Source organism: Anser anser, assembly GCF_964211835.1.
Source record: "Anser anser genome assembly, chromosome: 6".
Taxonomy (NCBI): domain Eukaryota; kingdom Metazoa; phylum Chordata; class Aves; order Anseriformes; family Anatidae; genus Anser; species Anser anser.
The window spans coordinates 36,634,309-36,647,312 of NC_139726.1; the positions used below are offsets into that span (position 1 = coordinate 36,634,309).

General features: G+C 35.8%; 1 protein-coding gene across 2 annotated transcripts in view; it reads right to left on the bottom strand.

Annotated features, from left to right (window-relative positions):
- The window catches only part of HIBCH (3-hydroxyisobutyryl-CoA hydrolase), a 44,790-nt gene that overhangs the window by 26,917 nt on the left and 4,869 nt on the right, over window positions 1-13,004 (bottom strand). For both annotated transcript variants that reach the window (XM_083842927.1, XM_083842928.1), the window contains one exon: window positions 11,885-11,937. In XM_083842927.1, coding sequence (XP_083699053.1) covers window positions 11,885-11,937 — 53 coding nt within the window. The remainder of the gene's footprint in view (window positions 1-11,884; window positions 11,938-13,004) is intronic.

Here is a 13,004-nt window from a genome sequence, read left to right on the forward strand (position 1 = left end):
TTAAACAATCTTTCTGTAAGGTTTTTTATATCAGTTAATCAAAAACATATACAATAGCAGAAATGGTGGTCTGAAAATGCATTACTGCAGATAGTTTGGCGATAATGGTGTTTGATTGCAAATTATAAATTTACCACTGCATAGGTATTAAAATACTAATCTTAATAAACGTAGCATGCTACAACTTTACTATTACAGCACACCTTATGAAGGTATGAAATACTGTTTGCAGATCTCTTAGTTCTGTTCAAATCAATCAACAAGCTTCTGAAAATGGGAGTATCTCAATTTTACTTCCCATACACGATTTCAAACTCAGTGCAGTATTTCAAATGTCATTATGTGAGTGTGTATAGAAAACTTATCATTATTTCCATATTTTTCATGATGAATACAGAACCTTATTAAAGTACTTTTCTGATGAAAAACAAAGCATAGATTACTGATATAAATTGAGCAATGGAATACAGCTACTATAAATCTCAAAAGTATGCGGTATTATCGTAAATTGAAAATGACCCACATTAGTCATTCAGAGAACTCAACATATCTAAGAAAGTTAATAGAAATTGAGGGCCACCACAACAGAAAACCACACAGTGCAAAATAAATATGCCCTTCTTGAACGACATACAACAACAAAATGATGCTCATATTCACCTGCAGCATTAAGCACTGGAGTTACTAACTGAATAAACATCTGTTCACATACAGAGAAGTAGATCTATCTCACAGCAAAACCATAAACCGTATTTGACTATTTACTAAATAACCCAACTGCAAAGGAGTCATTGCCTAGAAAAGCTTAAGAGATGGAATAAAAGAAATACAAACAGAAAAGGAGCTCATCTTCAGTAAGCTGATAAAGATTTTTTAGCTGTACAAGCAAATAATTTCATTACAATACTACTATCAATACCATCTGCAGTGAAAGTCCTGTTGGTAATAGTTCAATGCAATGATTAGACACTTTAAACTAAATGAGAATGCAGTTCCTGGTAGGGCCAGAACCACAAAAGAAATGCGGCAATCAACAAGGCAAACTGGGCATAATATAACAAAGGGCAAATATATCTGAACACAGATGTGTAAAAAAGACAACGTGCAGCGATTTTTGTCTGCTGATACGTTCACAAAAGCATTAGTTGGCAACGTAAACAAGTGAAATTGATTGAGGGAGCACCAGAGGCGTATAGCTATGTTAGATCAAAAATCATTGATATAAGAGCATTATCCCCTGCATCCAGACGCAGCAAATCTTAAACTAAATCAAAATTAATCTTTGTTCATCATTAATGTCATGGACCACTCCAAAGAGTATAATCTGTTTTTATCAGTAAATATTAGCAGGCAAGATGATTTATTGAACCAGAGCAATATTTTACAACAGATCTGGACTAAGAATATCACATTCTTTAGTTGATGACATATAAATCAACCTTATACAAATATCCTAAAAAATCATTAAAAACAGTGCTTTTGGTGGTCTTTTCAATCATTTTGTGTGTTGTTTTAAAATATAAAATATTAATTTAATATACAATTTAAATATGAAATATTAATTTCCACATACCGATTATGTGCTAGAGCATCCCATTCCAAATTTCTACAGGCATACAGAAGAACGACCGTCTGGATAATATTACCTGTAATAATATCTGATGTTTCAGTCTGAAGTGTTTTCCTTAAAGCTTAATGCCAAACCTGTAAGAAAGTTTGTGCTATGAATGACAACCAATATTTGGTGAATACTCTGATGCTTCATGGCACAAACCAATGGCAGAATTCATTCCAGTTGTGTGTTTCCTAAAGTTTACTTCTATCTTCACCACAAATTCAAACATCATACTAAAAACTTCCCCTTAATTCATTAATATCTTGTGTGATGACCTAGAAGTGTAACTTGTTCTCCTGACTGATTATTTAAACAAATTTGTTCAACTACGTTAATAGTAATCATTTAGGTCAATTTCTTCTAACAGTGGAACTTGAAAAAAATCAGAGGCCACACCAGCACCGCTACAATGACTGTCTTTTATAAACAAAATTTAGATTCAATTTTGAAAATCCCTGTTTTGATTTTGCTACTACCAGCCAAAATTCATGCAGAAGCAGTAGTGGCAGTCAAACGCATGCCTTCACAGTCAGGAGGTAGACCTTCTTGCTTTTTCACTATTCTATCTTACTGTGACTTATTTATTAACTATATTGTTTTTTTTTAATTATTGTTTCTAAAATTCTTGAAGACAAGCATTGTTCCTCTGCAACACCTAAAAATGTAGCTACTGCAAGAAATACAAAGATTTGGACTAGCCACATCCTAACATCTGCAGGGAAGGCAGGAAAGAGACGGGACCCATTTCAGAAAGATGCATCAACACACAACTAAGCTTTTAGGTTTTCTTTTAAAACTGAAGAAAACACTTTTTGTTCTTAAAGATGGGCACATGCAACATTTTTTTTTAAACAGGAGCATAGTTATTTGGGGTGACACGTGCAAACTAAGGGAATTTTGTCATGATGTTCCATTTCTTAGGAAAAAAATGCTTAAATAATAGAATAAAGCAGACATTAAAACTAACTCAGGGAGAAAATAAGCATTCACAGTCTTCTGGGAAATGAGAAAAATTAACAGGGGATGGAGAAGCAGGCAAAGATAATTCTCTCCAGAACTTTTGTCCTTGATCTATAATAAAGGGAAGGAAAGGGAAATGAGATGAGAAAATTCTCAATATGAGACTCTAGATGAAGGCCCAGAACTAAAGAAAAATAGTAGAACTTCTAGCAAGAAAGACTGTGGTGTTAAATGGTAAGAATGAATCCATACAGAAGCACGCAAAATATCTGCGATGACACTAAACAGTGCAAGGGTGCAAAAGGTTTCCATGAAGCCATAAAGAAAACCTCCTATAAACATACACAGGTTTCACAAATAAACAAATAAAAATAAAAAATACAGAAAGTACAACATAGAACCTCAAATTTAGTCAGAGTAGACAAGTGATGTCTACTCTATGATGTGATCTCTACCTCATTACACTGCACAGAAATGCAAAAAACATTTGTTCTGTGATTCAAAAATATTAAGTGCAGTCCAATTGCATAATGCCAACATGTATGTTCAGGAAGTCTGCCTTTCTTTCTACGTGTAAAATAGTGGTATCCGCTCCTTTTCATGTTGTACATTAAAGAAGTCACTCACTGTAGATTTGGAAGAGGGACTGGAGCTTTACTCTCTGTACCACTATTGTTTTCAAACCCGTAGTTTAAAATACTTGGTTTCAAGACAGTGCTTTATGATTGGCCCGTTAGGGAATAGCATCACGTGCAAATCGTTGAACATTCAGTAGTTATTTTTTTTATTGATGTCAAAAACTGCTGATATTATAGTCCAATTAGCTACAGAATGAAGTGTGCCATTTGTCCCTGGGATCAAGCGCAGGAGCTTAGCAGGCAGACCCACAAGCCAGATGGTCAATATAGCGTAGTATCAGCCAAGAGTGCATCCTGTTTTAGTATTGCTTCAGCATTGTTTTCAACATCCTATATTACAAAAGCTAAGAGGTACACAAGTCAATCTCACAAAGGTTTGTTTCAAAGTACAACAGATAACTACTTCCAAAATCTCTATTCTATTTTACAATAAAAGCTTCCTTCAGCTTTGAAGCATAGACAACAAATGGACAAGAAGTTTCTGTATGGTACACAAGTAAGAGTTTCTAGGGGAGCCAGAGAGAGAAAAGGAGAGAAAGAGAGAATAGGAAAGCAGCTTATCCAGGTTTAGTATGTCAATATTCTAGGCAGATTCTAGGGCATAAATTAAAACAAAACTGACTGCAGATATTTTAATAGTGTGAAGGGCTCTAGCTTTTCAGAATGTTGTAAGGTAAAGTTTCACCAAGACGCCAGGCTTGAGTTGAAATAAAACTGCAAACTCACTCCAAAAAGTTATTTGTTCAAAGTTTTGAAAAGCTTTTATTGCTTAAAGCAAACTAAAAGCCTAAAAGAGAAGTATTCCACTTTTTCTGGAAGAGCATTAAAATGTTATTGTTCTCCCACATCAAACTCTTCTTAAGTCCTCACGAAGACAAGTGGACTCTATTTGGTGCAACAGTGAATAATTATGGAGCAAAGATGCAAACCTCACTTAAGCAAATTTCTGCCTTAAAGACCTACGTGTCAGGTCCTAAGACCTTCCTTAAAAAGTAAATCAGATTCCTCTAATATAAGCAACTAGAATCTTTTGCTGAAAATCAAGTGGCACTGATACACACGTACAAAGTTAAATATGAGCACTAAGCTCACACTTTCTACTACAATATAAAAGGCTACGGTAATTTTGAATCTGTAGTCCGGGAGGGAAGAATGGTCCGATATGTAACAGTAGTTGAAGTTTTTCCAAACTGCAGCGTAGGTTCAGGGATTTGCTTCCATCTGATTCCCTGGAACCTCTAATTAGCCCTGTAGCTTACATTAAATTGACGTTATCACTCCGTAAGCAACATTATGAAAAAAAATCATATTCTGAGCTGCAAAGTTTATGATGCTAAGAAAACATAGCCTAGATGATATCACTATTAAATGAAGAGCACAGTTACCTGGAAGTATTTTAAGATATCAGCAATTTGCAGTCAAACTGAGACGGCACCTCTACTGAGGTCATACAGAAGCCAATCATTTTAATAAAGTTTTATTTGATATTTTTCATTAGCTGCTTGGATGAGGAAATAACAAGGGTTTTTTTTTGTTTGTTGTTTTTTGCTGTTTTGTTTTTTTTATATATATGTATAGATATAATTTCCAAATTACATTTTGGGAAGGTATTAATACTTTGAAGGGCAGGATCAGAATTCAAAACCATCTCACTTCAGAGAAATAGTGGAACAAGAACAGACAGATATTAATGAAATGAAATCAACTACATTTACAAAAGTAAAATCAAATGCAAGGTTGCAAGCATGCTTTTTATAGAACAAATGCCTTAAAGTTTTCCAGACCTGAAATCAACTAGGATCTTAATAGAAACAATAAAGAAATGCAAAAGAATTTACTTCAGACACTATGCTACAGCAGGCACCAAAGGGTGGAATTGTACTCACTTAGCCTAGATTTAACACATCTGGGAAGCCTAACCAGCTTGATGTGGTGGAGCTATAAAAGGCAACGCCAGGTGATACAACACTCAGGTTTATTCAAAGAGGAAGTAAGTACTTGGTTTTTTTTAAAATAGTCTTTCAGGAAAAGTGTAACTTGATAAGATTGATGCTGACACACAAGTTCTGTTCAAGGAAGAACTAAATACTGGTAAAAGGTAAGTGACAAGGAAATATACCATGACAGAAGTTTATATTCCGCAAGCAGAAAGAGGTAAGAATAATGGCTTTAAGAGTATGTAGATGTGGTGGCTTCCTAGCATCTGATGTTTTGGGAGGCTTTGGTTTGCGTGAGCTACTTATGATAGAATATTTCTATCATATATAAGGGATAATTATTCTGCTCTACTTAGTGCTAATGAATTCCCCAGCTGAAACACGGTCTGGTTTTTGGTAACGAACTGTAAAGTACACAAATTGGAGAGATTCCAGAGGACTGCAAGAAGACAAAGGGAATTAATCTATAGTAAAGACTAAAGAACTAGTCTTTTCCCAGTTAAAGTGAGATGGCTGGGAGAAAGTAAAGTATCTTAAAATGTTCTTAGAGAGCTGTGATTAAGGAATATATTGACTATATACACTGAAGTCTTAAATTAGACACTAGGGAAATCATGAAAGAATAATTAAGTAGTAGGGTAGGATGTCTAGAAAAACTAAATTCCTGATGTTAGAAAGTTCTGAATGCATTAGGTGGAAATCTCCTAAGCCCTCATCACTCTATATTTAACACTACTTCAAAGCGCAAAAGAATAATCTCAAGGATCCTCTCAGCTCTGTACTTCTGTTATCTAAATCTCAATGTATGTGTCATTACTACCTGAGTGACTAAGGGAGGATCAAACAGTACTTTAAACTCTCTAATAGACACCTTGAAAATACTTTACCTAAGTACCTTAGATATAGACTCTCACTTTCAAAGCCCTTGCTTAAAAAAACTGTGCTGATGTGTGTGTTGACAAAACTAATGGAAAGCCACTTGTGAATCCAAAGAGCCAATCAATGAGTCTTCTCATAATTGCAATAAATACACCTGAGGTCTTCTCCTACTGAGGAAAGAACAAAGCAGTCAGCGCTTCATACTGCTACTGCTGTCACCAACTAGGCCTAAAAGCTGAGGGAGCATGGCTGTGGAAACAAGGTTGGGTGACCTCTGTCTCTCAAAGTTGCAAACTATATTCAAATTCCAACTTCCTATTCCTCTCTCTAAACATAAAGATTAGAAAATGGGATCATCAGAATAACTCCAAGAATGGGGCTGTAAGAAAGGGTTTATGAGAGCTGGTGATGCTGTCAAACTCCACCATTTCTACATTGAAAGTGTCATGTGTTACCTTATTAAGCTTAAGTCTACTTGCCCAACAAGAGATGGAGGGAGATGTTTTTTCAACCCAAAACTCAAAGCATTAATTGTTAAAGCAAGAAGTATAACATAATCATGTAACCCTTAAATCTGTAAGCTTAGCAAATATACTGTGTAACGGGTCAGACTAAAGGTTTAAACACTGAATTTAACTGTTCAAAAACAAAAATGCCCATGTGTGAGCAACAGACTTTACTTGCTAATGCTAAAAATATTAAAAATTAAAACTAAAATTTTAGGACCTATTTGGGCCTTATAAACAATTAAGCAGCTAAGTATTCAATAATATTGAGTGACAGGTCTGTAACAGCAGCAAATTGCTTTTCACAAAGCATACAATTCAGCTGTGAAACTGCCACAGGCCCTTCTGGAGACAAAGGCTAATTAACATCAAAAATACTAGATGAACACTGAGGTAACAGTGATTACTGGTGATTATTAACTCTGTGGTTCTGAAATAAAGCCTAGCTCAGGTAGTTTCTAATCATGTATGTGCTAGAATATGTTATTAAGGAAGACAGTACTTTGTATATGACTCCTTAGATTCCTCCTGAAGCTAATGGCCATGTTCTTTGGCTCCTGAAAATGATGTGGCTTTGACAACACGCCACTGAATTTTTAAGTATGGTTTAGATAAAGTTAGCCCAATGAGTTCTAAGGGTGAAGCACTTATTATAATACAATGACTACTAAAGTGACATAACTCAGTTCTATACAGACAAAACAATGCTGATTTCATTATTAACACCACAACTACTTGCTCAACTTCCTTAAATGAATGCTTGCTTTCTAAAGAAATCTTGCAAGACGATGTATATTCTTTCAACAGTATGCTTAGTATGAATTTTAAGCTCTTTGCATTCATTAGTAACATTGTTCTAAAGTTAATCTTATTAAAGACCGATATACTTAAAGACTTTTCTTAGGTATACTTTGGATGCAAATAACATATAAAATAGTTGATATCCAGGAAACTAAAGCTTTCATTCATTAACACAAGGCCACGTTCACTAACTTCCTAGATCTATGCCCCATAGTTTTTATTTGCTATCAAATATTCCCCTTAAATTTTAAGTCCAGTCATCTCAAAGCTACCACTCAAAATCACTATAATACGTTTCATCTTTCTGAGGGTTAGTCTGTGAGAAAGAGTGTCCAACACTAATTTATTTTGTGACAAAACCCTGTTCAAAAACATGGATTTTGACTGAGCTTATAAAGCAGGGTTGGTTGTTGTTTTTTTTAACAAAAAAAGTTTTTGTTAAATATTCTACACTTTTTGTCTAGTGTCCAGGTATTTAATTTTCAACAAAATAAAAATCTATGGTCAGAAGTCAACTATAATAATTTGAATACTGGTTTGTTTTTTTTTTTAGCAACATGAGAGTATATGCCTGTGTCCCTTTCAATAGGACACACCCTTTAACAGCAAATCATAGAATCATAGAATATCCCGAGTTGGAAGGGACCCATAAGGATCATCAAGTCCAACTCCTGGCACCACACAGGTCTGCCCAAAAGTTTAGACCATGTGGCTAAGTGCACAGTCCAAGTGCTTCTTAAATTCAGACAGGCTTGGTGCAGTGACTACTTCCCTGGAGAGCCTGTTCCAGTGTGTGACCACCCTCTCGGTGAAGAACCTCTTCCTGATGTCCAGCCTAAACTCCCCCTGCCTCAGCTTAACACTGTTCCCGCGAGTCCTATTACTGGTGATTACAGAAAATAGGTCAGTGCCTGCCTCTCCACTTCCCCTCGTGAGGAAGTTGTAGACTGTGATGAGGTCCCCCCTCAGCCTCCTCTTCTCCAGGCTGAACAGGCCAAGTGCCCTCAGTCGCTCCTCATACGTAATCCCCTCTAGGCCCTTCACCATCTTTGTCTCCCTCCTCTGGACACTCTCCAACAGTTTTACATCCTCTTTGTACTGTGGTGCCCAGAACTGCACACAGTACTCGAGGTGAGGCCGCACCAGCACAGAGTAGAACAGGACAATCACTTCCCTCGACCGACATGTGGAATGTAAAATGCAGAATTTAAAAATTTATTTCGCTATTCTTTCTAGGAAAATACCATCATTTTTGCTTCATTAGATGTTCTTGTCACTCAAACCTACTGCCCTAAAGCTGAATAAGTACAAAAAGATTAAAAGACAGACTTATATGGAATTCCAATTTGTGATGAACTATAGAGTATATACAAAAAGGTGCAGAGAACAAGCTCCACAGCCCCATCTGTTGGCTAATCAAGCTCTCCAGAGTATCACCCACCAGACTCGAAAGAACAGTATTGAAGTGGAACCAGTTCATTTTTTGGAATACAATTCCAAGTTTATCACAAATCTAAGATAATTGTGAATCAATAGCAAATTTTATTACCTGAGTACATAATAACTGAGTTTCTAATACACTGCTGGATGTTTTAACCAATTTTAAATTAGAACAACGTTGCACTCAATATGCATGGTGCTACAAAGGAGTGCCTGCATTTCTGAGCATGGCTGAAATTGACATGGTTGCATTTTTATTCATAGATTAATGGTGTAGAGTGAAATTGAAGCGTTTAAGAGGGGTCTCATGATTTTTAAGCCCAAGCTTAAACCACTTGCTTTTAAAGCTAAAGACCTGAACATGGTTTGTTGTGTTTGTTTTTAATGACAGTTACTGTGGTTCATAAGTAACAAATGCTCCTAGCTCCCACTCACTTGCAGGGACTAAGCCAGATTTTGAGCATATGAAATTGACACAATAAGGTCATATTTAATCTAAAACATAGTTCCCTAGTGTTTGAGTGATTTAAAACAAATCATCTAATTACCACGAACAGAATAACTCCTTTGTATGAATGCAGTTCCAGTGAATAATTATAGTAGGATAGAGAACTTCCATGCAACAAGCAAAACAAGATAATAGGATGAACCATGACCAGGTTTGTTCTAGTGGTTTTAATCTAAAAATCTTACTGCAGTGCACCTATTTTAACCACAACAGAAAAGAGCTGCTGCAAGCTTTGTTTGGTTAAGGTCAGGACTGATGGGGGTTCCCAGTGCTGACAACAGTGATAGAAGGAAGCTAGCACACCTTTCCTGCTTGAACATTGGTCCATTTAGACAAATCAACGCTAATCTTGCAGAGGTAGCTGAAAGGAACGCAGCTCAAAACTATCACAGAGCACATACACAAAAATTGATAGGCATTGAGAAATACTGCTGCTGACCTCCTTTGTTAAACCATCAGTAGATACTTCTATGTACTGCAAGGAGAAAAAAAGTGTGTTGATAAAAAAAAAAATGCATTCCTGTAGTAAGGGCATTAAAGGACATCTCAGAGTAAACTGCAGCTCTACTAACACTGCAAAATAAATAGCATTCAAGGTTATATGAAAGTTTAAAAGCAGTCCATAAACTGAGACCAAACTGCTTCTTCCCCTACCTTAGATTGCGTACTTTTTCCACCAAAATTGTATGTTTTTATCACACTGACATGAAAGACAACCACAACTTCAGTGTGGGATCTTGAGGTAGTACCACATAGTTTTAAATATAACACACAAGAACTAAAATCCTGGTTCTCAGACCCAGCCAAAGAGTGGGCAACAGAACCCTGTATGCTTTAATAGAAACGAAGTGTGTATATTCACACTTTGGAATGATATGCTTGTTCCATCTTTTTATTTTTTTTTAATTTCAGGAAGCCCAATGCAAGAAAAGGCAAAATGCCTCTTGTGAAATAGTATTTTAGGCTATTATACCAAAATAATGTTTTAGAGAAGTGCAAGACAAAACTACTTCATGCAAAGCTTTTGAGGTCTTCCATGCTCATGCCTCTACTTGTGTTAAACTTTGCCTAAAGCAAACACCTGATGAGATACCTTAAAACATTGAAAAGGAATGCAGTAGAACAGAAGCTGCAGTGTAGAAAAGTGTAAAACAAATTCAGAGGGAGAACAAAAATGCTTGAACAGTAGCTCTCAAAAAGAAAACAAAAACAAAAACAAAACAAACAAAAACAAACAAAAAAGAAACCCTGGAGGTGACATATCTGGACAAGTAGGCGAGATCTTCTCTTTCTATCTTTTCTCTCTTTTTCTATCTTCTCTTTCTGAGCAAGATAACATACATTTCTAGTCATCAGGTCCTGCAGTGAAGGGTCCCCTTAGCTGTTGAGTAGTTGCATAACATTTTAAGATCTACATCATGTTTCAAATGTATTTATTAAATAAAACTACATAAGCCTCTGTAGAACAGATGAAAGAAACTAACTTCCTTCTAGGAAGGAATATTCTCTTATATTCCAGCTGCATAAGTTAGGCAATAAATACCATCAACTTCATATCATAAGCAGACAGATGTTAAAAACAAAACCAAAAACTCCACTGGCTTAATGACATGGCAGCATACACATTGAAGCAGCTTTCCAGCATAACTATTGACACTCCATAACAGAGATCCTTTAAATCTTCACTTTCAGCAGCAAGAAAAAACTATCTGTCAAGAACTGTATTGAAGCAGTTGTAATTAGCAGTCCAGGAATACTTGTCATCACCCATAAATCTAAGTGACAATATGGCAGACAGACATCACTGTCAAACTCATTGTTCAAAATAACTCAAGATTATTGTACTCTGTTCCCTACTATGATGCACATATATCCAACAGATGTCAAACTGAAGTGAACAGCATTTCAACATGTAGAAAAGCATGGTACTGCCATTCACTACCTACTCACAGTATTTAGAGCCAACAGTCGCTAAAACAACTATTAGCACTGACTATAACCAGCAATGTGACGGAGTCTCCTCCATTCGTATGCTTTAGAAATAAGATGTGACCTTGGAGAAGGATATCAGGATCCTGTAGCTTATGATCTGGGAATACTGCAGAGGTGAGTCTGCAGATGCATTTCCCAATCAGTTCATGGGAAAATGCAGAACTCTTGTTATGAACATCTGTTAAATATAGCTTTGAATGAGATTTTTTCCATTTTTTTTCAAAGACTTGCCTTTTAGATGTATTTTTACATAGTTCTATTTTCTAATAAAGGTTGAGTGGAAAATTATTCTCAACTCCTGCATAATCCACAAACTCACACTTAAGTGTTCTGAAAACCTTTGGGTGGTGTTCGCTACAGTGACAAGATTGTGCTCTTTTCTAAAGCCTATTGGCAGATCCTCAGAGGAAGCAGCAGCACTAGCTATCAAAGAACAGCAGCAGAACAGCAATGTAGTCTGACAAGCTAGATACAAAATGTTTGGATTTAAATGTTTGTTCTTAAATTGAAATGTTTGACACACTGTGTACACGCTTCATGCAACTCAAGTATACCACGTTACGTTCCTTTAAAACAAATTATATTAGATATCGCACCAAGGTACTTACCCCTCCCATTGTAATGCCATCAATAAGTGCCACATAAGGCTTCTTGCAAGTACCTACAAGAAAAGTAAAAAACTGTAATTTTTTCAAAAGAATGACTAACCATATACATGACAACTTCCTCATGTCTTATTTCAGCAAGAGCAGCAAAAAATAAATAGCAAATTAAACAATAAAATATCAACTTATAATGAAGCTCCTTCATGTAATTATTAAGCAGGGAAAAGAAATACCAGTGAGTGGCTTACTACATTCCTAGTGTTGTAAGAGAACATGAAACATCAGATGGCTTGTTATGTGAGCATCTGATAATCCAGCCATATCTGGCTATTACAAATAATTTCGTAACAAGTTGGACACAACGGTTCCCCTTTCACCCTATCTCACAGCTTGGGAGTAAAAGCATAGAGTGTGTACTAGTACATCAGTACAAAGAGAGATTCATTGGTAGATTTAAGCCAAAATGTGACTATGAACTACTACAATATGAACGTGTTCTGTCTTGCCAAGTCTGCTGCATGTTACCCCTGTGTGGCACAGGTCAAGATGATACCCTAAAGCACCACAGTTTTATCTGTCAGCTTTATCTGTTGGAGCTTACAGGAATTATGAAACTAAAGATCTGATACTGTCAATTACTGTTTACAGAAAGATTTAGAAGCATTCTGAGAATGAAATTGCTGCTTCATATTTGTTGTTTTCAGGTCAGACATAAAGTTGAATTAGATTGCTGATAGAGGTATCTGCTGCAAATGCTGTTTTCTGTAGCAACTATAGATTATTGTTAAAAAAACAAAAGACTATTTTAGAAGGCACTTCAAAACTTCAAGTCGATAGAAAATATGAGAACTGAATTTTTAACTCTGTTCTTGCATCAACATATAAGCTAGAACATGGACTCTGGATGTTAGACTTTGAACTAAATTTCTACAGAAGTATATCTGCAAATGCAACAAATGCAGTGAAAACAGCTCCTCTGTGTATTTAAAGTTGTAAAATAAAATATAAAAATATTTCTTGTTAGTAGAAATGTCAATCCTAAAGGAATACGATTATACCAGATATACCCAAAATCTAGGTTTTATAATTATATTGCATTATAGGAATAATACACCCTAACCAA